General features: G+C 44.8%; 1 protein-coding gene across 6 annotated transcripts in view; it reads left to right on the top strand.

The window, feature by feature from the left end:
* The window catches only part of TRPM1 (transient receptor potential cation channel subfamily M member 1), a 52204-nt gene that overhangs the window by 23022 nt on the left and 3550 nt on the right, over window positions 1-25632 (top strand). Inside the window, exons 12-25 of one of the 6 annotated variants that reach the window (XM_033166884.1) lie at window positions 1863-1997; window positions 2904-2954; window positions 6693-6833; window positions 7597-7626; window positions 11385-11677; window positions 12268-12496; window positions 12814-12936; window positions 13685-13816; window positions 14180-14308; window positions 14573-14824; window positions 15722-15896; window positions 18644-18788; window positions 23227-23429; window positions 24484-24616. In XM_033166884.1, coding sequence (XP_033022775.1) covers window positions 1863-1997; window positions 2904-2954; window positions 6693-6833; window positions 7597-7626; window positions 11385-11677; window positions 12268-12496; window positions 12814-12936; window positions 13685-13816; window positions 14180-14308; window positions 14573-14824; window positions 15722-15896; window positions 18644-18788; window positions 23227-23429; window positions 24484-24616 — 2171 coding nt within the window. Of the gene's footprint in view, window positions 1-1862; window positions 1998-2903; window positions 2955-6692; window positions 6834-7596; window positions 7627-11384; window positions 11678-12267; window positions 12497-12813; window positions 12937-13684; window positions 13817-14179; window positions 14309-14572; window positions 14825-15721; window positions 15915-18643; window positions 18789-23226; window positions 23430-24483; window positions 24617-25632 lie in introns of all 6 variants that reach the window. The other 5 variants (XM_033166883.1, XM_033166885.1, XM_033166888.1 and 2 more) reach the window with 5 other exon arrangements.

Below are 25632 nucleotides of genomic sequence, written 5' to 3'. Positions count from 1 at the left end.
ATCTTTCTATCTGTGTCAGCAGGAGAGAAGTCCCTTGAAGAACAGCTGGGCCTAACTGCACTGTGGCCTTCGCTGCCCTTTTAAAAGAAAAGTATTTCAGTGCACCTTTTAGCCATCTTCATGGCATTGAGCTTTGGAGGCTTCACCCCTGTTTTGTGGCTACCCATCACGTGTAAATGGTGACTTCTACCCACAAGATGACTTCAGAGAGATGCTGGTCCTTTCTGGACTATCACTCATGTATAGCTTGTGGGCATAACCTTCCCCACTGGCACCATGTGTAAATGACAAGTGTGTCTGAATGTGCCCTTGGGATGTAGGCTCCAGAAGCCAGGATCTTTACCTGAACTGGCCCTTCATATGTTTATAGAATGGATTTATTCCATGGTTGATTATCTGGGCTTTAAAACCAAAAGGTTGGTGTAATACACAGCACCTGAACCATGACCTTGTGGATATAGAAGCAAGCCGCCCTTTGCACATTTTGGAATGCATGCAAAACTTTTGTTTAGATGGGCTTTTGGTGAGTCACTGAAGTTGAGGAATCTGTAGCCCTCCGGATGTTGTTGGACCCTGGCTCCTATCATCCTAGGCTGCTGGCCATGCTGGCTGGAGATGATGGCAGTTGGGAGTCCAACAACTTCTGGGGGCCACAGCTGTTCCCAAGCTGTGGTTTAACCGATAAATAATGTGCTTTATCCAATGCCTTGTTTTAACTCCTACAGCCCTGTTCTTTTCTTACATTGTAGTTTTAAACTGCATTGTATTTCATAGTTGGTTTTAAATATTGATAGCTAGAGATGGGGAATCTAGGGACTCAGTTCAGATCACATTTAAATGTGAGCTTACCTAATCTGAGCTTTCTGAAACCATTGGATGAGCCAATACACAGCCATCCTTCGAAATTCACACATTCCCAAATTTTGCAGTGGAGTTCTCTACTGAACTGTGTAACGTAAACGCATGTCTTAGTGAAACTAACCTACAAAAGTGCATTAAATAAGGGATAATTGCTTTGCAAAAATGTGTATATGTGGAGACAGCGCATATTAAGAGGTGCATAGCAGGGAAAATTTGCACAAGAATATTCACGAGAAGCTAGTTTGAGTTTTTCAAATCACAAACTGATGTGGCAATGTGGAGAGCTGAACTTAAGACTAGCTGACAAAATGCCGGGCAGCACTCGCCGCGGGGCCTGTAGCGTGCCTGCAGGCTCCACACTGCCCCAAACGGTCCACCCCCCCGCCTCCCCCTCAGCTGTAGGGCAGCTGAGTGAGAGGAGGCAGGCAGACTCCTTGGAGGCCCCGTGGAGCATCCTGCCCTGGCTTGCCCCACCCGCACAGGCAGCTGGCCCCGCTCCTGGGCCCAGGGCATGCACGCCACCCCAGGTGCCCGATCAACTTGCTCCGCTGCTGCTGCCAGGCAGCACTTACTTGGGAACACTGTTAGTGAGAATCACCATCTTCACATGGGGACTGTCACTGTATGACTTGTACAGTCATTCACAGCAGCCCCCACATGCTCCTGGTGCATGCATTAGGGAGTGGGGGAACAACATGCAAATCAGTGCTCAATGTGAAATAAATGTAATGTGCAATGAAATAGACCACAGGCAGTGCTATTTTTCTGGTGAAAGAGGTGCCAGAACTCACCACAAACCCTTGTTATGGCAATGGCGCCCACCTGAGAGGTGCCTGAACTGAGTTCTGGTGAGTTCCAGCTGAAAAAAGTTCTGACCACAGATGATGGTGACACCTCCCAAACACCAGCCTTTGACAAAGCAGGTCTTCCAACATGGTACCTTCACACTGTTTCTATATATTTGGAATTTCAATTCATGGTGCATTCCATCCTCTCTGTAGGTAAATTCCCTGGAGCAAGCGATGCTGGATGCTCTTGTGCTGGATCGGGTGGACTTTGTGAAGCTACTGATTGAAAACGGTGTCAGCATGCAGCGCTTCCTCACCATCCCACGACTGGAAGAGCTTTACAACACTGTGAGCGAACTTTCTAGGAGCCCTTCCAAAACATAAAGGGGCGGGTGTGCTCTTAATGCTAGGGCATTTTGAGATAATATGCCAAGAGATGATATGCTAAGAGCTCTTGATAAAACTTCTGGCAGTGACTTGATCAGCACAGACGTGGGAGTACACAACTCCCATTGGTTGTTCTGCTCTGATCCTAAGAGGCACCAGTTGCCTTGGCAGATCTGTATTGATCCTGTGTGCCTCTGACTGTCATAGACTAAACTGTGCTGACCCTAGTGAGGTGGACAGATCTGGAAGAGGAAGTGCTAGGCTAACAGGTGTAGAAGGATCAGGGCCTTGGAAACAAAGGGCTGTATCCAACATCATGCTAAGTTAAAGTCACTTAGCAGTATGCTTGTTCCACTAGCAAAATGCTTTGCTCCCTTGGAATGCTGTTGTGCAAGAGAAAGCATAAGCAGGTTGCTGGTAGCTTTGTTGCACAAATCTGTTGTGCAACAAGTTTCCACTAGTGCAACTGTTCCATTGGATTCCTCTGTTGCTCTACATTAAAACTCGCCCATCCACTAGTGCAAGAGGACTTGTGGTAGTGGACAGAGAGCATGGGATGCAGGCCCACTTTTGGAAAAGGACATGGTTTGGAGGAATGGAGTAAAAAGCGGGGGGAGGAGTTTGAGAGAGAAAAAGTATGAAAGGGAATGGGCAGCAATGAGAGGTGGACATGGTCAGGAGCTGGTACAGTTCCCATTTTGGTGCAAATGAGCCTTCACCAACCTGGCGGGGCCCACCTGATGTTTTGAACTACAACTCCCATCTGCCCAAGCCAGCACAGGCTGGTGTAAATAAGAGAATGCTTTGACTAAACCATTCCCATATAAATATCCTCCTGACAGTGCCTGGCCATGTTGTCTTTTTCAGAGACTGGGTCCACCAAATACCCTGCATCTGCTTGTCAGAGATGTAAAAAAGGTATGGCAGAAATGTTTTCAGACTGGGAATGGAAGCAGGGATGAGCAAACTGTTTTTTTCACATTTATCTCAATTGCACAAGTCAACAGGAAAATCATGTGTTATTTGATGGTGGGTCACATGTGGTCTCCAAAACGTTTCTTCAAAAATTGCATGTTTTCTGTAATGATAAAGTCAGCTTCTTGCATTGCAAAAACATGGAATGATTAGAAAGGAGCATCTAAGGGAAACAAGGGTAAAACTGTTAATTTGGGGAGGGGGTAAAATGGGGGGGGGTGTAAAATCATTCTGCATTTTCCCAAGAGTAGGGAGCTCCTATTTGTCTGACACATGAAGTAGATATATGTGTCAAACCATTGGCCCATTGGGCCCACAAGATACTACTTAGGAAGAGAGAATCTGTCAAAGACTGTTTCTCTGTGTTTCTCACATTTCCAATCTGTGTTCACTTCTCCACAATTCCACAGCAGTTTTGATGGTGGGGGATCCCAATCCTCGTGAAAATTCATCAGCATTTAAGCATGGATTTCTCAGTGCAGTGTAGTGGTTAAGAGTGGTAGACTCATAATCTGGTGAACTGGGTTAGCTTCCCCGCTCTTCCCCATGCAGCTGCTGGGTGACTTTGGGCTAGACACACTTCTCTGAAGTCTCTCAGCCCCACTCACCTCACAAAGTGTTTGTTGTGGGGGAGGAAGGGAAAGGAGAATGTTAGCCGCTTTTCAGGTAGTGATAGAGCAGGATATCAAATCCAAACTCTTCTCTTCTTAATAAAATTTTGTATGCAGTTTTAACTAATACACACATTTTGAAAGCAATTTCCCCCAATAAAATGCATCTTTTATATGTTATTATCACCAATATGTGCATTTCTATGCACACTTTCCCTCATATGTATACATTTTTGTGCACGTTACTTGGTTGGAGAACTGCATCACAAAATTTGGGGAAGTGCAAGTTACAAAGGATAGCTGGGTTTCGGTCCATGCTGTGGTTCTTGAAATGTGAATTAGGTTATAATGTTTTATTTATTCTTTAGGACTATTTTTTGTTATGTTGTAATTATGATTTTTTTTCATGCTGTAAGCCGCCTTGAGCATGCTTTGAACTGTGGAAAGGCAGCATACAAATAAAATGATGTATGTAAAACCATAAAAGAGTCACATATGGGTTAATTAACAAAGTCCAAGTCTTGAAAGAAAATAGTTGCGAATAAAAGTTGTCTTCTACTTATATGGCTTTTAAAAGTGATAAGACACCTCCATGAAGAATGGAAGTCTTTAAAAGCCTTCTGTTGGCATTGATAACTAATGTGTGGAAAAGCCTGTGTTCAATGGCAGGATACTTCTGAAGGGAACAGCAAGGGGAGGTGATTCCCTGCTGGTGATGCCCTAGAGGCAATGGACTGGTTGCTACTGGAAACAGAAAGTGAGACTACACTGGCCTCTGGTCTGATCCAGCAGAACGGTTCATGTGTTCATTGGAGAGAAGGGAGACTAGCAAATAAGAAAGGACACGTGGCAATCATGGGGGTCTGGGTCATAGCTGGTCACATTCATGGTGTACTGGGTGCATGTTCTGAACTCATCTCTCATGCTCCATGGCTAGCATTTTTCAATGTCATTAACACATTGTTGTATGTTTCTCCATCTCTCTCTCTCTCCCCCCTCCATTGCATTCCCATGGCTCATTCTCATTCAGCGACAATCTGGGGGATTTGGCTGGGTTAACATGGAGGTGAATGGCTTGTTTAGCGTGTTTCATTTTCATCTTAGTTAGCTATTGTCCCATGTTTTTGTAGACTAGACCTCATTCCGTGTACTCTGGCACATAAAAGACAACCAGCTTAAACAAGGAGGCATTGTGTTCTGATCAGAGATTCAGGATGCATGCCAGATTTTTAAATGTAACCATCCAATCTTCAGCAATATAACAGAGGAGGTTATACAATCTACTTGTTTGCCAAATCAGGGCTGCAGATTAATCAAAAGCTTGTTTGGCATCGAGACGCTGTGAATTGTTGTGAACATGAGTTTGCTTAATAGCACCAGGTGGTCAGATTTCTCTGTACCAAAGGCCCACCCTGATACCCTTTGTGTGTCTCTGAAGAGCAGAAGTTGGGGAGGAGGGAACAGAGGAGGCATCCCCTACCCAAACTGAGATGGGGAGCACTGTCTTCTCCCAAGGTGTGGCAAGGGAATCCTTTTTCTCACTCTCCCTAACCATTCAAAAGCAGTGGGTCCCAGTTTGAGAATCTTGAGCCACAACATCCCGATGGGCTGTTCACTCAGCAGCCCATGAACAAGTGACTTCCCTGTTCTTCAATAAGATATGTTGCTGCAGTAGGGTGAATGGATGGGGATCAAAGGTGCTGGGAGGGAGGCTCTCTGTGTTGCCTGCAGCAGCTGTCAGAACCAATAACACCCAGAGATGTGTTCAGGCATCTGGAGGCTTGTGAAGCTCATTCACAAACTGCTGCATAGGCTAACACTGAACCTAGTAATAGGAGAGGCCAGCTGCAACGTTTTGATAGGCACTCAACCTGGTTTTCCTGCTTGCTGTCCCAACTGTCATCACACACCCCTCTTCATGCCATCATTGTGCTACTGGAAAGGATCAAGGTCACGGATCCCAGTAGTGCTTTTACAGTGCTCATTTCAGTGAGGGTTTTTCCAGGACAGCTTCCCATGAATGTGTTGATCCTTCCTTCCCCCCATCTGAGAGTCTGGTACGAATGTAATATCGCCCAAGGAGAGGGGGAGCTTCCCTCTGCTGCATTACTGAAAGAACTTTGAACTGCCCTTAAGAAAAAATTGAATTCTTGAATGGATAAAAACTCCAAATAGACAAAAGCTGGTCAGATTAGGTAGAAGACGTAAAACTTAGTCAAAATACAGCCATTTCTAATGCTTTCAAAGATGCAATTTCATGGAGATAAAAAAAACAATGGTTTGCTACAGGGGGAGCCATCCGGGAGATTCCCTCTCCAGTGAATCAGTCCTAGTGGCGAAAATGAAATTCTTAGTTAGTGAGTGAAGATTTTCAACAGCATGGGATTTTGCAAAGCAAAACATTTGTGATATTCCCTCCATTTTTAATTATTATTTAAAATTGATAAGAAATGGGTGTTACCGGGTAGTCTGAGAACCTCCTAGTCACACCCTGGTGTAGTTCTCTTTCAGTTTAACAGAGTGAATACAGACAACAATTGGTGCATATATCCATGCAGGGAACTGCTTGTCTGCCCATCCCCAGAGTAAGGGAATGAGCGCTCACACCTTCCTTTGTGGGTGCCCTTTGCAGGACCATGCGCATCACATGGGACCCACCAGCTGGTTGGGCTGGCCTGTCTCCCTGTGCTAGTCATTGGAGGTAACAGCAAAACTTTAAGCCAGTTCAATCAGATGTCAGTCCTTCTAATTCAAAAGTCAATTCTGCGAGGCATGCGTTTAAATCCCACTGAGATTAATGGGAACTACTTCCAGAGAAGTGTGTATAGGATTGTAGCATTAATCTACTATATATTTTGGAAAGATGTTTGTCTACTATGCATTTGGATACCTCTTGTAATACCATAACCACATTTTGCATGATGGTTCCGGAGATTAAAGAGCAGATTTTTGTCTATGCTTGGCTACAATTAGACACTGTTAGTCTCATAAATGTGTGTCAGGTTGTGTCCTAAATATATACCCTCGTGCTTACATTTTGCTTCAAAACAATTATTTGGGGGTTTTCTAGGGAAATCTGCCACCAGATTACCATATCAGCCTCATTGACATTGGCCTGGTCCTTGAATATCTCATGGGAGGGGCATATCGCTGCAACTATACACGAAAGAGCTTCCGAACCCTGTACAACAATTTATTTGGGCCAAAGAGGGTAAGAATCTGTCACAAGATTGGTGTCTGTTTTCTCCTTCTGTTTGATCTCTGCATGCACAGCAAGTGCTGAATTTGGCTTGATCCCATCTTTAGCATTCTTCTATGAAACTAGATCAGATTTATTGGGAAAGAGGTACATGTTTCATTGGACATTAAGGAAGGAAGGAAGGAAGGAAGGTGTTTGCAACTGAAAAAAGAAAATGAAATGTGACACAGGTTGATGGTTGGGTGCAGGCTAAGATTGGCCTGCCTTTGTCAAAACCCCTTTGAGGAAGGGGGAAGGAGGCATGTCTTGTGTTGTGAGTCCATGGATTACATGGACCTTAAGTCTGACCCAGCAAATTCCTTTGTTCTTAAGAGCAAAGGACCATAGCTCAGTTGCACAGCTCATTAGTAGAGCACATGCTTTGCATGCAATTGATCCCAGCTTCAATTCCTGGCAGCATCTCCGGGTAAAGGGGGATCTAAGAGCAGGTGATGGGGAAGACTCCCCCCTTCCCCGCCTCATAGTGCAGGGGTAGAGAACATTTTTCAGCCTGAGGTCTACAGCCCCTTCTGGAGCCGCCATGCTAGTGTGCTAAATCTTGAGGTGGAGTGGGGGTGGGTATCATTATAATGGAGAAGGAGGAAGCTAGCATGGCATGATATGTCTGCTAACCAATAGCATGAAAGGTAGACTTTCTTTGAAACATGCAGCAGAAGATGGACAAAAATAATATTTCTTCAAACTAAAAGCTTCATTTCTTTTTTGAAACATGCAGCCTAAAGCTCTCAAGCTTCTAGGGATGGAGGTAAGTTTATTTATTTTTTGCCACACAAGTTTCTTCTCTAATTAGGGGCGGGGGGGGGGAGTAAATTTATGATATGGTATGCTGGGGCAAGACCCAAACCAATGGATTCAAATGACAAGAAAGGAGATACTGACTAGAGCTGCTTGAGAGTTTTAAAGCAGAGGTTAGGTGGCCACCTGCCAGGGGTTCTTTAGCTGTTATTCCTGCATTGCAGGAGGTTGGACTAGATGACCCTTGGCATCCCTCCCAACTCTCAAGTTCTATGATTCTAAAAAAAACCACTACCTTCTTTTTGGATTATCTCATTTTTCTTCCAAGTTTGTTGGCACGCAGCACCTTGTGTTCAAGCTATATGCTTTTAGGTGCGGCAGAGAAAATCCATGTAGACTGCTGGAATCGCATATAGATGGATCACCTCATTTGGTCTGATTCTGCCAGAGCAGAGCAATGGATCCATACCATAGCTGTCAACCTTTTCCCCTTTTTGCAGGAAATTCCCTTATTATAGCATTGGGAAACAGCAGGGAGGGTTGACAGCTATGATCCATCCATACCTGCAGTGAGTACTCTGGTAGCAGCTGTTCCGCATGTGCGCTGCACCTATTGCATTTGGAAGGGAGCAGCTGTTTGTGTGCAGCCCCCCCCCCCAACTTCTTCCCGTTATGATCCTCTTAAATAACACATCGGTTTTCTGGAAACCTCAGAGCAACCCATGCTTTCTGGGTACTCCTTGAGCTATTAGGATAAAGCAGAAAGTGCCCCTGTGCAAAGTGTATAAGCCTTTATTCTAAATGGGCAGAAGAACTTATTGTTATATCACAGTTAGGATCACATGCAAAATATATAAATATATATAAATACAAAGCCAGGCTGGTAAGCAGCTTTGCCGTGTTCAAAGGAGGCATCAACAAGGCTTAATCTTCTTTGACATCTCTTTGTCTTTTCTGATGAGTGCATGACAAAGCATTCATCCCTACTGAGACAGGAGATGGCTGGGCTTAGAAAGCTTAAAATGGGCAACAGTGGCCCAAATCTAGAGATATTCCACGTGCAGCTGGCCAGGCACCATTGCAGGGCACATCTGCTAGTGCCTTTGCTCCCAGGAGGTGGCAGCATGTTCACATTTGAGTCTTCGAAGGCCACTGCCTGTTCTGAGAGGAGTGGGAGACGAAGAGACAATGGGACTAAATTCTGTCCGCTTTAAATAGTCGTGGTTCCCCCCAAGAATTCCAGGAGTTGCAGTTTGTTAAGGTTGCACTCCCTTCGAAGGAGCAGGTTCACAGTTTGGGGGTGCCTCTGGATTCAGCTTTGTCCCTGAAGGCGCAGGTAGCCTCAGTGCCTGGAAGCGCCTTTCACCAACTGCGATTGGTTTGACAGCTACAGCCATTCCTGGACCGGCCACAGCAGTTCATGTGTTGGTTACTTCAAGGCCGGATTATTGCAATGTGCTCTATGTGGGGCGTCCCTCACACTTGATCTGGAAGCTGCAATTAGTGCAGAATGCTGCAGCACGATTGCTGACAGGAGTGAGGCCTTGTCAGTAAATAACACCTGTGATCAGAGATCTGCACTGGTTGCTGATTAGCTACCAGGCCAAGTTCAAGGTGTTACTATTAGTATATGAAGCCCTGAACAACTTGGGACCAGTTTACCTACCGGTCGCCTTACTCCACATGTGCCAAATCGACCTATCAGCAGAAATGGCACTACTACAGGGGCCACATAATGCCCCTTCTGGATTGGGAAGAACAGGCAGTGCCTATACTTTGGAACTCCCTGCCTCTTGAGATCAAGCAGGTGCCTTCACTGTAAAATCGTACCTTGGTTTTTGAACAGCTTTGTTCTTGAATATTTTGGCTCCCAAACGCCGCAAACCCTGCTTCCTGCAGCCAATCAGAAGCTGCGCTTTGGTTTCCAGATGTTTTGGAAGTTGAAGGGACTTCCGAAACGGATTCCATTAGACTTCCAAGGTACAAATGTATTCTTTTCACCCCCTGATAAAAACATTATTGATTAGGAAGTTGAGGTAATTTTAATCTGTTTAACTTTTGTATGTTTTAAAGTATGGTTGTGATTTTTTTTCTTGATTTTACTGTTTTACTTTTTGTAAGTCGTTTTGAGACTGTTGCTTTTGTTACAATCAAAGCAGTGTATAAATTTTATGAAACAAACAAACAAACAAACAAATAAGGGTTGCTAGGATACCCCTGTTCCCCTCATAAAGTTACAATTTACAGTGTGATTTAACAACCAATCCCTCTTCCCAGGGAACTCTGAATTGTAACTGTGAGGGGGATAGGGGTGTCCTAACAACTCTCAGCACCCTGGTAGGTAATTCTGGGACTTCCACTTGATCTCCTCGTTACCCACTGAAGAACAATAATTGTGGGAAGCCTCCCTGTTCTAGGCTGTCAAGAAAATGGTTAGTATTTTCCCTCTACAGTAGGCTAATTGTGTTTCCCTACCCCACCCTTAGCTGTGGCTCTTTTTGTCCTTTAAAACTTCTGCTCCACTGCCCATACTGTCTTTCTGTTACCTCCTTCCTCATTGCCTCCAGTTCCAGTTGTAATGCTCCATCCTCCTTCCCCATTTAGGAGATGGGATAGTTCTCCCTTTGCTGGATCCTCCTGCGTAAGATCTCATGTTCAAAGGTGAACTTTCCCTTCGGCCTTCTTCAAGACGCTCTCTGTCGCCGCCTGCTTTGCATGTGACTTGGCTTGTTCTTGGAGAAATACATGCCTTATGCTCATTCTAGCTGTTGCCTTTCTCTGCACCAAGAATGCCTGCATGACTCAATCACACTTGAAACAGGGATACAGCAGGATCGGCCATGCCTAGCAAGGGCTGGTTGAAAGGGCCCCAAGCCAGATCAGCGATTTATCCAGAGACAGAATAGGTAACCCCCTTTAAAGGCAAATAGTTGTGTTGCACCTCTGCACCAAAAGGCTGAGCCATACCTGATGCTGAGATGCAACAGTATGACCTGTGTCCAACAGAGGCTGGCTGGAAGGCAGTGGGAAGGGGGCAGATAATCATGCAGAGATGCAGCGGGTCAGCCTCCTCTACAGAGGGCACTTTGAGCTCACAGAAGCCTGTAGGTCAGGGGTGCACAACCTGCAGCCCTCCAGATGTTGTGGGACTACACCTCCCATCATCCCTGATCACTGGCTATGCTGGCTGGGGCTGATGGGAGTTGTAGTCCAGAAACATTTGGAGGGCCACAGGTTGTAAATAATGAATGGATTAATTTCTCAGAGATCTCTAGCAGTTCTCTCATGGCACTACAGTGTACCTCAGCCACAGTTTAGGAACTGCTGGGTCATTTATTTAGAAACCTGATATTTAGAAGCCTTGGGTCCTTTTCCAGTGATTTCATTTGAACTCCAACATCATGCCAAATGATTTGAAGGTAGGATGATTGATGAATTGGTCTGAAGGATCTGCATCTGTCTATGTGCCACTTGCACAGGTAACATCTTAAGCTGTGATACCCACAGAAAAGCACATGCTGTGAATTTGCAGTGACGCTTTGCATGGAAGCATTGTCATCTCCATAAGAAGGCACTCTTGTACTAACAATTCAGGCACACAATGATTTTTGCATGCTTGTATTTCCGGCTTCACCTTCAACTTAACAGCAGTGCATGGCCTTTTCCTTAAGCATCTATCTTTATTCATGGGGACAACCTGCAATAATCTGCAGGAACCCCAGTAAAATGTAGCCTAAATGTGAAATTAACTGAATTGTTCCTTCCTAGGATGATGAACCTCCAACCAAAGGGAAAAAGAAGAAGAAGAAGAAAAAGGAAGAGGAGATAGACATTGATGTGGATGACCCAGAAGTCAGCCGCTTCCAGTACCCCTTCCATGAGCTCATGGTCTGGGCAGTGCTGATGAAGCGGCAGAAGATGGCTCTCTTCCTTTGGCAACGTGGAGAGGAGACCATGGCCAAGGCACTGGTGGCCTGCAAACTCTACAAAGCCATGGCCCACGAGTCTTCAGAGAGCGAGCTGGTGGATGACATCTCTCAAGACCTGGACAACAACTCAAAGTTAGTCACGCAGAGTGTGGGGCTGGACTGTGTGATGTAGCGGTTAGATTGTCAGACTAAGACCTGCGAGACCAGGATTGAAAACCCCACTCAGCTATGAAGCTCATTTGGATGACGTTGGGCCTGTCCCTGGCTCTCGTTCTAAGCTGAGACCTTCTGAGCTAAGGCCCTTCTCCAGTTCCTGTTCTGCTTTTTTATGTTTATATATTCTTAGTATATAGTTTATATTTATATTTATATTTTCTTAGTATTAGACATGAACCTGCCACAATGTTACAATGATCTACTGTTTGAGTCCTTCAGCTCTCTGAAGTTGAATCAGACAGAAGGGTCTTCTCTGTTGTGACCCCTGGCTCTTGAATTTCCTCCCCAAGAAGTCTCACCTGGTACTGAACCTGAAGTCCATTCAGAACCAGCTGAGGACTTTACTTGCCCTGGTCTTCCAGTACATCCTCAAGGCTGGTTTTAAATTTTAATAGATTTTACTGGCTTTACTGCTTTGACCTGTTGCGTTGTTCCTGTGATGTTATTTTTACTACCATGTTTAATTTGTTAGCTGCTAGCCAATCTGGCATTCTTTATCTCTGCAGAGATTTTGGCCAGCTTGCTGTTGAGCTGCTGGATCAGTCATATAAGCATGATGAGCAAGTAGCCATGAAACTTTTGACATATGAGCTGAAAAACTGGAGCAACTCTACTTGCCTGAAACTTGCAGTGGCAGCAAAGCACAGGGACTTCATCGCACACACCTGCAGCCAGATGTTACTGACAGACATGTGGATGGGGAGGTTACGCATGAGGAAAAATCCCGGCCTTAAGGTAGGCATGGACTGCTTACGCCTGCAGACACCTGGGCCTGCTATATAGGAGGGAAGGGAAAACTGTACGTATATGGAGGAGAATAGTACCAGGGGCAGGAATAATACCTCCTCCAGTGCCACAGTCCTGCTCCAGTTCCCCCTCCCTTCAATACATGCTGAACCAAGAGACAGGTGATGTGATCACTGATCTCCAATCAGGCATCTCCAGGAATTTCTAGTTTGGCCCTGAGCTGCATCATATGCAACTAAACCATAAATTTCAAATCATAAATGGCTCTTGTCATGCACTGAACCACCCTTCTTCCTTTCGTGCAGGTTATCATGGGGATCCTCATACCTCCCACCATCCTCTTCCTGGAGTTCCGTACCTCGGATGACTATTCCTACCAAACGTCAAAGGAAAATGAAGTCGGGAAAGAAAAAGAGGAAGAGAATGTGGTCAGTGGCGGCCCATCTCTATAAGCCTCTCGGCACCACAAACATGTCTCACCTTTATTCCCTCTTTAATAGTCATCATGGCTTCCCCAGTTGCAAAGAATTCTGAGAACTCAGTCAGGGATGCTGAGGGTTTTGTATTTGAGATTCTTGCTCTTCCTCAGAACTTCAGAAAGTTCCAAGGAAGGATATTGTCAATCTTTGTTTCTCTCTGTTTTCTTATTTTTTCAACCTTAAATTCAGTGCTCCACATTTCCCCAGCAATCTGCTTTTAAAAAGGGGAGAAAATCTCATGAAAACCCATCAACATTTTAGTGTGAATTTCCCTTGATGAACACATTTTTCTGCAGTTTTTCTGCAAACATTTCCCCCTAACTTAATGCATTTTTAAATATTTATTTCACTAATAACTGCATTTCGATGTGCACTTTCCTCTGCTGTTCACACTCATTGCTTTTGTCCCACTGTTGTTGTTTTGGCAAACAGGCTTTGCAGGTTTTTGAAGCATGAACAACCTGCACAACCTATTTGACTACAGACAAGTCTACATACCTTAAGGAATGAAGGTTCTAGAATGGCTCTTACAACTGGATAATATGTGCCTGTAGAAAAACAAACAAACAAACAAACAAACAAACAAACAAACAAACAAACAGGACAGTTTGTCTATGTTCCCCACCCCCTTTAACCTTGGATGGATGAGAGCCTTCCAGTGGGAACAATCTATGATCCTAAGCTACCTGTCTTTCAGGATGCAAATGCTGATACTGGTTCCCGAAAGGGAGATGAAGAAGATGGGAACAAAAAGCAAAGGAGCCTTCCCATTGGAACAAAGATCTACGAATTCTATAATGCACCAATTGTGAAGTTCTGGTTTTACACAGTGAGTGAAAATTATTTTCAACCTTTTGTGAAAACCTGTTCCATTCTCTCCTGCTGATGTAATGTGTCGCTGCTGACCATTAGCCATGCTGATGGGAACAATGGCCCTAGAACATCTGGAAAGCTCAATGTTGTGGTAGGCTGGCCGCTCACTTCTTTATTCCCTACTCCGAAATTACTGGTAATTACCGGTTTCCAAAACACAACAAAAACTTGTAAATTGGGGGGGGGGGGGAGAGAACCCTGCTTTGGGTCTCTAAGCAGAAGTGTCATCATCATTGTGAAACCACCATCACCCAACATCCCTACAAATGAATCAACCCTAAAATGCAGCGTGAGGTCTCTTTTTATTTCTTTTCCCCAGATATCCTACCTAGGGTACTTAATGCTGTTCAACTATATAATCTTGGTACCGATGAATCGTTGGCCCTCACTCCAGGAATGGGTTGTCATTTCATACATTGTGACTCTGGCTTTGGAGAAAGTAAGAGAGGTAATTTCAACCATTCTGTCAAGTGTTCCTTTGAAATACTCAACCTGCTCTGATGTCACAAGAAAGGAGGAAAGCAGTTAGGGATGCAAAAGCTGCCCCCTCCCCAGCATAATCTTACATCCACATGTTCACTGGGGTATCTGAACGCCCAAGAGACCTGAAGTAGGATAAACTGGCTGTAAGAAGCTGCTACGTCTCAAGCTTCTTTCTCCCGTTACCACATTAAACACCTTTCTTTCCCCCTTCCCACCACTTTGTTTTCAGATTTTGATGTCAGAACCAGGTAAATTGAGTCAGAAAATAAAAGTGTGGCTACAAGAATATTGGAACATCACTGATTTGGTTGCTATTTCTGTGTTCTTGGTGGGAGCCATACTCCGTTTGCAAAACCAGCCTTATATGAGTTATGGAAGAGTTATCTACTGTGTGGATATCATTTTCTGGTACATCCGAGTACTGGACATCTTTGGTGTGAATAAGTACCTGGGGCCTTATGTCATGATGATTGGAAAAATGGTAAGTAACTATGTTTTGAAACAGAGAGGGCAGGTGTCATGGCAGGTATTAAAGAAAGGCAGAGTGGAGCTGCAGCTTATCCGAAAGCAAGAAGCTCTAAGAAACTGAATGGAGAACTGGAGACTTACTGGAGGACTAGGAGCCAGAGAGAATTGTTACAACCCCAGATGAATTGGGGTATTTCTGTGCAATGTTTTATCAGATGGCTCTCTCTGCAACCTTAGCCCTCCATTTTAGCACAAATTGAACACTGTTGCAAGGGTTTGTTAACAGAAACTTGGATGTAGCCAAACATTAAGGTCACGATCCAGCCAAAGTGCTGCTTTTTTAAGATCCATTGAATTTGATGGGAATGTCAATGATGATTTAAAACTTTTATAGCCCACCTTTCAGTTAAAAAAAAAAAAACATACAACATGACTTCCAATTTAAATGATAACTATATCATCAAAAACACATTGCAAAAATTTTTTTTAGCAGCAGTCAAAAACAATCAACCGTCATTAAATGTGACAGGCAAATAAAAGCATTTAAGCTGGTTACTTGAACTCATAAACTTTGGTTCCAGATAAATAATCCTGGGGAGACTGTTTCATAATTGGTACGACACCACTGAGAAGGCCCTTTCCATAGCAACTGCCCACCCCCAGTCTCAGGAGAGGGGGCACCTGGAAGATTAACCAAATTATATTTTAAAAGTTTCCCTAGGAGTACATTGTCATGCCCTGAGAGTTGGACAGGTATTAAAGAGGTGCAGATCTGACGTCTGGAGCAGACTGGCTTCATAGGAAGTGATTCATAAATGGAATATGTAACAGATCATGTTCATATTGTTTTTAAGTAATTTCTATGCTGCTCCCTTCTTGATATGTTGCTCTACGCTCTTCCTTGGTGCAGATGATTGACATGCTGTACTTTGTGGTGATAATGCTGGTGGTCCTGATGAGCTTTGGAGTTGCCCGTCAAGCCATCCTGCATCCCGATGAGCAGCCGTCCTGGAGACTGGTCCGCAACATCTTCTACATGCCCTACTGGATGATCTATGGAGAGGTGTTTGCTGACCAGATAGACCGTAAGAACAGAATTCATAGTAAGATTCTGTTTCCTGTTTCTGAGGCAGATGATCGGGTCCGAATTAATCAACATTTAATTTGGAATCGGCATCGCTTTTTCTGCTTACGATTATTGTAGCTTTGTCTTTGTGGCAGACATGATTGAACTCCTCTGAACTTTGCCATCACCCTCAATCAGTTCCCTTTATTTTGTAGGGTAAAGAGAAAGAGCATGCATATCTTCTTCTTCTTCTTCTTCTTCTTCTTCTTCTTCTTCTTCTTCTTCTTCTTCTTCTTCTTCTTCTTCTTCTTCCTGCTGCTGTCATTACAATTATTTATTGCCCACCCTTCACCAGCAGCTCCCAGGGGAGGTTGTGGCAATTTAAAATTCAGAATGACAAACAGTTAAAGCAGATTCTGAAGAAGGTGGAACTACCACTGGGGCCCACTTTGGTGATCTCAACACCTAGAAGGGTCTGTACGGAAGAAGACAGCTTCTCAGATATTTGGGGCCAAAGCCCTTTCGGGTTTTGAACACCAACACGAGCCCCTTGAATTGGACCCAGAAATGAACCAGCCTTGTAGCTTGTCTTTGTGGCAGACATGATTATCTCTTTCAAACTGTGTCTTCACCTGCATCCAATTCCCTTTATTTTGCAAGTTAAAAAGAAAGAGCATTCATATATCCCTTCCCTCTTACAGAAAACCTCTTTCCTGTCAGCAAATCTTAGGCAAATTTGTGTCATGGACCTGTGTGCGTCTTGAGTCTTTTAAGAACCTGCTAATACAGTCAACAGGGGGAGGAAATAGTCCCGTGAACACACAGTTCTCTAGTGAAGAAGCCCTGCCTGGCAGGGGAAGCTTTTGTGTGCCCTACACAGTTAAGGAGCAGCTGAGCATTTTTGCACAATAAAATGAGCATCAAGGAACCACCACCATATTCTTTGTAAATGACCCTTGCATTTCTTTCAAGTGGGATTGTGCAAAAAACATTGTCTCATTTATTTATTTTTAAATGGCATGGCTGAAGGGGTGAGCCTTCTGCATAGTTTTAATTTAAAAAAAGAGAGAACACCTCAATTTAACATGGTGTGCATATTTCTAAAGAAAACCAGCTTTTTACGGTTTGTAGCCTTCTTGGCTTTACAGTGTGTGAGTGACGCTTGCTGAAATCTCCCACTAGCAGCTATTCCTCGCTCCCTTCTGGACCTGAGCCATGTGGAGCCCCTGACCCTTGCTGTAGCCTGAGATCCCTCTCTGTGAGGCAGATCTAGACTCTGTGTTTCCAGAGAGCAAAAAGTGTTCCCAGGGTGGCCGCACTGTCCATCTTGTGCAATTGCCTTGTGGTGCTTTGTGCTTGTGGTGAGAGTCTGCGCACGTCATCCTTACATAATTGAAATAGCTTGAATATTTACATGATCATCTGCCAGCTGCCTTTTGTAATTATCTTTTGATTGCCACAAATATGCTGCCATACATAATGTTTCGGAAAGTCCAGGAGAAAAGGAAATTGCAAGGCCTTCTGGAGTCCTGACAAGAGCCATTGTTTCAGAGCATGTCTCTTGCCTGTTAAAACATTTGAAGGCCTTATCTTTCTCTGGCAGCTGAAGAGCAACCATATTGTCAGTCACATGTGTGCTTTTCCTTTCTTACTGTTCTCTTGTTCTTTTATCCCTTTTTAAAATGCTGTTTTTTGCATTTTTATTCTTTGCTTTCGGAACGCTGTGTAGTCTATGCCATGGAAATTAATCGTAAGTCTTTGCACGCAGTTGACAAATCAATTAAATGTTTTTATTGGTGGATTCCACCCCCGCCTTCCCAGTGACCCTTTAATTAGAGTTCATCTCAGCTTTAGTGCAAAACCTGCCACTGCCATGTTGTCATGACCTGGTCCCCAAATTCGCCGCCACCTAAAACCTCATACACCCACCTTTGCCAGCTGAAGATTTGAAGTGGGTCTTGACCCATCAGAAACCCAAATTTTGCAACAGGTCTCTGCAGCATCTTAGACAACCAGGGCAGGGTCTAGGCCTATGCTGTTTCCATAACAATAGTCCAAAATCCCCAGAAGAGGCTTTTAAAGCTGTGCAGCTGTTTGTGTGATTGCTTTAAAAAAAAAGGTCCTATATCTGTGATAAAGGAAGTGAATCTTGGCTCTGTGGTAATGGTATGACTCTGAATGTCTTTAAAGGAGCCTGCTTCTGTGAGAAAGGTGCTGCACAGACCCATTGAAATGGCCCTAAGTTGATCCTGTCTATTAATTTCAGTGGGCCTACTCTGAGTCAAACATACACTGACCTGGGTACCCAATTAATTCTAGTCCCAGCCAGTAAAACTGTGCTTCCAGATGACCTAAGAAGCCGGTGAACTCTAGACTGTGCCAGGCTCCACCCACCTCCTCATGCCCTGGTCCTGCCCACAAGCCAACAGGCTGCACCCCCTCCCCTCACATTCTGCCCTGACCTGCCAGATTTCACCAGTCTGCCCCTTATCAGATTTTGCCCCACAGAGTTGAATTCCTGTGGGGCTGTGGAGGGTTGGGGGCTGCTATTTTTTGAAATCAGAAATGTGTATGGGAGGGAGAAGGTGACTGTTTGTGTAAACCCACCTGGGTGTGTTCAGAGGCTGCACTGCCCCACGAAAAGGACCGTTACTTAAGCATGTGCCCTGGGCCCTACAACAACCTTGGGCTTGGGTCCCCCAGTTACACAGAGCCCTCGCTGCATGTGCTCCATGTTGAATAACCATAAGCCAATTCCATCCTCAGCTCCATGTGGGGAAAACCTTTATGATGAGGATGGCAAGCGTTTTCCCCAGTGCATCCCTGGCGCATGGCTGACTCCCGCAATAATGGCCTGCTACCTCTTGGTAGCCAACATTCTCCTGGTCAACTTGCTGATTGCTGTTTTCAAGTGAGTGTTTTGCTTACGAGGGAGCTACTCACTCTGGATTCCTTCCTACTGTGAAGAGGTCTGGTGGAGTTTATTAGGGGGACCCTGAGAAAGGTAGGTGAAGGATCAACTGTGGCCAAAGAGAGCGAGGCTGCATGCACAAGAAATGGAAGTTTTTCTCAATTTGGAATTGCTTGTGCTCTTCATCAGCATGCTGCTTTCGATCTAGATGCTATCACCCTGCTGTCAGCAAGGGTGAGGATGGATACTTGATACACACACACTTGAAAACCCTCCTCTTGATCAGGTTATTCATGCCTTTTCCTCCCTGCACATAGAAAAGGTAAACAGAAAAGCAAGGAGTGACTGTGATCTTGGTACCCACCAGACTTTGGGCAAGTGAGAATACACCCTGGCATTGCCAGGCCTGCCTACATCCATTTTCTGATTAAAACTTTGCGGGGTAACGCAGAAGCAACCCGCAATGAACATTTCTTTTCAGAATGAAACCAGTTTCCCAAGAAGCCCTTTTCTGGGGTGAAACATATGCAACAGATCTAGACTGTGTTTGGACTGTGTACTCAGTTTCCATTGATTCTAGAATAAAGTACTGTGTGTAAGTAGGGAAAGGGCAAGGGAAGGGTAGAGCTTCATCTGTTTAGATTAGGGCTGAAGCATCTGTGGGCCTCCAGGTAGGAACTGTGGCCCAGCAACACCAGGAAGACCACACAAGTTGCCCTCCCTGGGTTTAGATGAGCTGCTACTAGCATTAGGTCTCATATGGCTGCTTGCTTTAACACGTACACACAAGCAGGGGAGATGCCCATATTTACTGCTCAATCACACTGTTATCTTTTGCTGCCAGTGTCCAAAACTGGATTGCTGGTGGGTGTAGATCCATGCCATTGTCCTGGGCACTGTGCCCAGTTTGGGTGCTGTCCTTTGAAATCAGACTTGCTCACAAAGCTGTCTTTTATTTTGCTATCTACAGTAGAATATTCAGTAGCTGAAAAGGTCGTGCATTTTAAAAGGAGTCACATGCCAGTCGCAGAGCTAAATTTAAAAGGGAAAAAAGAAGAAGAGAGAAAGTGATTCTCTTGCATGCACAATGGTGGTTATCTGAAGGGACTGCAAATAAAATCAACATTGTAGGAAGTAGGTCATGCAGTTAACCCATCCTTGCTTGGCAGACACAGGGATGGGCCATGATTTGTTGCACTGCCAATGCTTCTCTTCTCTTGCAGAAGACTTGGGGGTGCAATTTGTTGACTCTCACAAAAATGAAGAGAGACAGTGCAAGAACAGTGAAAGGGTCTACATGGCCAAACACCATTGCACCAAATTGTCAAGTAGTAAAATATAACCATCACCATTAGGGAGGAGGGAGAGAGAAAAAATACACAAGCTGAAATGCAGCTATTTTCAAAATTTGCATTTCTCCAGTACTTCTACAGCCAGTTTTTGGCATGTGTCAAGAGACAATGGAGTGTGCCTCTGTGGGTGAAGTCCAACAGCTGCATTAGCAGCACCGAAGTGACCTCCCTGGGGTGCAAGCCTGGACAGTGCGCATGGAGGCTGCCTCTGGCTGCCCAGGTGACAAGACCACCCTCTTGGCCTCACTGATGTGGTCCAAAGGAAAGCAGAGCAAGATGTTTGGCAGTAGCTTGGCTGCAGGAGTTGCCGGAAGGAAGTGTACAAGGTGCCATCCAACCGTCTTACGGACTCCACTCCAGATTTGTGTAGGCTTTACTCCTTAGCCTTTTCTTCTCCCAAAGATATCCTACAAAGCAGTGGAGGTTTAGAATCAGTTTTCCTTCTCCTAGAAGGGCTTCCTTCCCGGGTTCACAAGCCCCATCTGCCCCTCACTTCCCTCTACAGCACATGCTGAAACCACCTTATTGGCCATTGGACCCACTCTTGCTTTCATCTGCTCCATCCACTGGAGCCTGTCTTCACATGCAGGGAAAGTGTCATAGACTGGCAGGGTGCTGAGGAGTGTATACCAGGGGAAGGGGGGGGGGGGCTGGAGTCTGACCCAGGTGAGGCAGGCAGTGGTTTGTGAGGGCCTATACCAGCCAGGAGGTGAGAATCAGAAGCAGGAGAAGTTTCAGAACTAGAGAAAGAGGAGGAAAAGGAAGGCCACGCATGTGAAGGACCGAGTGCTTCCCACCCTCTCCTGCACCACTGTCTCCCAGAATCAGGAGGGAATTGAAGTGGGACGAGCAGAGGAAGTTTCCATGCAGGCATAGTCTCTGGCTATATGCGCTCAGCGCAACTTGGGAAGGTACATAAACTGGTAGGGGGGAGTGGTCCCCAGTTGCTGCAACTGCTTCATAGAGTGTGGAACTGGGAGTAGCTGCCTAGATGCCAGATTGATGTGTGTAGGTACCTGGAGCAGGAGAAGCAAAGCAACTATGTTATCTTTGACAATGAAGAGTGAGCTCTCTGCCATGCACATTCCTTTAACTAGAAGCACCCTTGACAGAAAGTCCCTAACTCACCAAGGTTTTGAGACCCATCAGCTACCCTCATCTGGTTTAGCTGGCCAGTTAAAACCCTTCCTGGGTTGTGGGTGCTGTTGCATGCTGACAGCTTCTAGGAGCCACCAGTGAGAACTGAGTGCAGGATGGAGACCAAAGGTGGACAAACAAACCCAGAAGGAGCACGATGTGTCCCCCACCTCAGGCTGTTGGTCTCATGTAATCCCATTGCTGAAGAGATGCAATTGCTATGGATTTCCAATCAGATTTCTGAGTGCATTGATCAGTGTGGCCTTCCCAGAGGCAATACTCGGTCAGAGTTTTGGACTTGACAAAAGGGATATGTCTCCATGGTAATTAAGATGGCCCCAAGAAGCTAGGAGATGGTTAGAGAAAATTACGCATCCTTATTTATTCCTCTAGCTGGGGGGGTGGCAGAACAAGCTACCTGTGAGTAACAGCAGGGTAAAGTTTTGTACTAAGAGAGACCCAGGTAACTGAAACAAGAAAGAGTTTTGGGTCACCTGAAAGACCAACAAGTTTATCATGGCAGAAGCATTTGTGGACTCAAACCCAGTTCCCTGAGTTCAGGAACACTTTTGTTAAGTCTTTAAGGTGCCACAAGACACTCTCATATTTTTGCAACCAGAGCATAACACAGCTGCCCCTCTGGAAGTGTTTTTCAGAGAGAAAAGTTTGGGATCCATAAGCAAACAGCACATCTGGGGGTGCTAGCTGCCTCTTTCCAGGTCTGGTGTGGGGGCAGTGGACTTCTGTGCTTCTACCTATGCTCAACCTGTCCACTTGTGAATGAACTCAAACATTACAAAATGCCAATATGCTTCCAGTAACCTGGTTTAGCACACGCCCTGCACTACTGGCATGCAGCCCCCACCAAATTGATCCCAGGGGAATGCAGTCCTCAGCAGAAAAAAGGTTCCCTGCCCATTTTCTGTGAACTAAGTTCACAGAATATATTTCTGAGAGAGATTTGCAAACATTGCTATTTAGGTCAAGCTGATCAGCATTTTAAAAAGCAAGACAATGTAGAGCTTCTATGGGCTTTGATGTTACAAAGGGCCTTTCATGAGTTGAATGCTTAATGTCACATCAAACGCCAGGATGCGTTGTTTGCAATGCTCAGTTTCAGCCATGCTTCAAATAATCAGCTCCAAAAGAAATGATATTTTGCAGAGGTCCTTTTGGCAGTGGGCAACTGGTGCAACTCTCTCCCTAGTGGTTGCTCTTCTAGTCCATACTGAGACATTATCTGGGCATGAGAGCAGCAATTGCTGGGCACCACCCTAATCTTGAAATCTCAGTAGAACAAATCTGCCAATTTCAGGTCCTCATTTTTCCAATCTGAAGTTCAATTTGCCTCATTTCTGCATCAAGTTAGGGATTTCTCTTTTTTCTTTTAAAAAGGATCACACACAAAATTGTCTGCACTTTTGTGTGCATTACTTTTGATGAATTTTGGACATAATTTTACCTAATATATGCATTTCTGCAAGCAGTTTCCCCAGTATGTATGTTTTTAAGGTTATTTTCATTTATAAGATACACTTTTGTGCACACTTTTTGGTTGGAGAAGTGTCTTGCAAAATTTAGAGAAATGCGAATTTCACAGGGTAGCTGTACTTATTGTTTCAGGGAGTGTGAATTAGGAAGGTTACCGGTAACTATTGCAAACTGAATCAATCCCTTTCAGTCCCTAAGCTCAAGGAGAACTGATCAGCACTATCTATTTCTGAACAGATGCCATCATTTCCATGGCGAGGCAAATAGGGTTCACTCTGGAGGCAACTTCCCCTCTCTGTGTCATGTTCTTGTCCCGCCCCAGCCCCCCCCCAAATGTGGAAACTTTAAACTGGCAACATGTGAAGAGACGACTGAGTTCTCACAACTTTTACTTAGCTCTCTGGCAATTTAGTAGTGAAGCTACTCAACAGGAGTGTGCTGGGGTGTGTCTTTTGCAGCAACACCTTCTTTGAAGTGAAGTCTATCTCCAACCAAGTCTGGAAGTTCCAGCGGTATCAGCTGATCATGACCTTCCATGACCGGCCGGTGCTTCCTCCACCCATGATCATCTTTAGCCACCTTTACATCATTATAGTTCGTCTCTGCTGCCGCTGCAAGAAACGAAGAGAAGGGGACCAAGATGAACGCGACCGAGGACTGAGTATGTGTGGGGGGAAGAGACATTGTGCTGTAAATCTGGATTGACTGGGCACCATAGCAGGGGTCAGGAAGGGGTTTGAAGGTCCCATCCATAGACCACCTGCAAGCAGAAAGTCAGCACAGCAGGGCTCCAATTGGGATCCTTCTTGCTTTGACTTTCTGCCCACCTTTCATTTTTGAAAGGTGGGCAGAACTCAGAAACATCCCCCATCTGTAGCCACTTTACTGTCTCATGCTGCTGTGTGGGGAGACCAGGCTTAGTTGTACTAAATCAAAAGCGGGTGGGGAACCTGTAACTGGACTACAACTCCCATCATCCCCAATTGCTATCCAAAGTGGCATGGGCTGATGGGAGCTGTAGATGCTGGAAATGTGGTTATGAAAGGGGTACACAGAATGGGATAGGATATTGAAGGGATAATCTGTGTCCCTGAGTCAGGTGAACCAGCCCTAAGGGTGCAACCTTGAGCACACTTTCCCATTGAACAGAGTGAGAAAGCATGCATAGGATTATTTATGCATGTATTTCATAAAATTCATAGAGCACTTGAATGTTAAAGGAAAAAAACCATCAAAGCAGTTTACAAAAAGGATTGGGATGCATACCTCAATAAATACGGTGGGCTTGTTTCTGAGTAAACATGATCAGGATTGAGTTGTTGATATTTTAGACTACTTTCCAATAGTTGAAACCAGGCCTTGAATTCTTCTGACACAGGACTTGAGATTGGATTTTAATTTCAGCAAGGGACAGTGTGCAAACTGCCATACTATAGAAATTCAGAGTGTTTAGCCACTGCCTGCTTGCCAGATTTTTGCCATATGGCTACAGGCTAGAATATGCACAGAACTGTACCTTAACGGTGCAAATCTCACCATGTCTACTCAGATCTATTTACTCCCAGAAAAGTGGGGTTAGACTTGCAGCATTAGAGCCTAATGTTCATTACAAGTAGCCTGAAAATGCACGTTGAGGTGGTAGTAGTCTCTTCAGAGTTTAGGGGGGTTGATAGACAGGGTAAAATACATGCTTTCCCTGCCTCAATTTCTTTCAGAGCTGTTTCTAAATGATGAAGAGTTGAAAAAACTGTATGAATTTGAGGAGCAATGCGTTGAGGAATATTTCCGACAAAAAGAAGATGAAGAACAGTCATCAAATGACGAACGTATCAGAGTTACTTCAGAAAGGTAGCCAGTGAATTGGTTTATTTTTCTTGCCACTTGCAGTGGGCAAAGACAAAGCATGGACTTCAACACTAGCGTCCTTTGGAGATGTTGAAGGAAAGAGTAAGGCAACACAATAAGTTTGAGATTCTACTTTAAGAGTACCAATAATAAATCCTCCTCCTCCTCCTCCTTCTTTATACCCTGCTCATCTCACAGTGCAATTATATACATGTCTACTCAAAGGCTCATTAAATTCAATGAGACTTATTCATAGGGATGGGGGAGAAATTCAATTCAGTTCACATTTAAAGGTAAATCTACAATATTTTGAATCAACATATGAACTGCAACAAGGCAGTCCTTCGGAATTTGCACTTATCTAAATTTTGCAATTTAGGGACGTGGGTGACACTGTGGTCTAAACCACAAAGCCTAGGGATTGCTGATTGGAAGGTCGGCGGTTTGAATCCCCGCGGCGGGGTGAGCTCCCGTTGCTCGGTCCCTGCTCCTGCCAACCTAGCAGTTCAAAAGCACGTCAAAGTGCAAGTAGATAAATAGGTACCGCTCTGGCGGGAAGGTAAACGGCATTTCCATGCGCTGCTCTGGTTTGCCAGAAGCAGCTTAGTCATGCTGGTCACATGACCTAGAAGCTGTATGCCGGCTCCCTTGGCCAGTAAAGCGAGATGAGCGCCACAACCCCATTGTCATCCGTGACTGGACTTAATGGTCAGAGGTCCCTTTACATAATTTTTGCAATGCAGTTCTCCAACAAATGTTGGAAGTCGTATATTGGGGTAAATTGTACATACTAGTGAATATGTTCATGAATATCCAAAAATGTATATATTACATAAAGGTAAAGGGACCCCTGACCATTAGGTCCAGTTGTGTCCAACTCTGGGGTTGTGGCGCTCATCTCGCGTTACTGGCTGAGGGAGCCGGCGTACAGCTTCTGGGTCATGTGGCCAGCATGACTAAGCCACTTCTAGTGAACCAGAGCAGCGCACGGAAACACCGTTTACCTTCCCGCTGGAGTG

The sequence above is a fragment of the Lacerta agilis genome, chromosome 13 (genome assembly GCF_009819535.1).
Source record: "Lacerta agilis isolate rLacAgi1 chromosome 13, rLacAgi1.pri, whole genome shotgun sequence".
Lineage (NCBI taxonomy): Eukaryota > Metazoa > Chordata > Lepidosauria > Squamata > Lacertidae > Lacerta > Lacerta agilis.
Note: the sequence above shows the minus strand (reverse complement) of the source record. Positions and strands in the feature narration are given on the sequence as shown.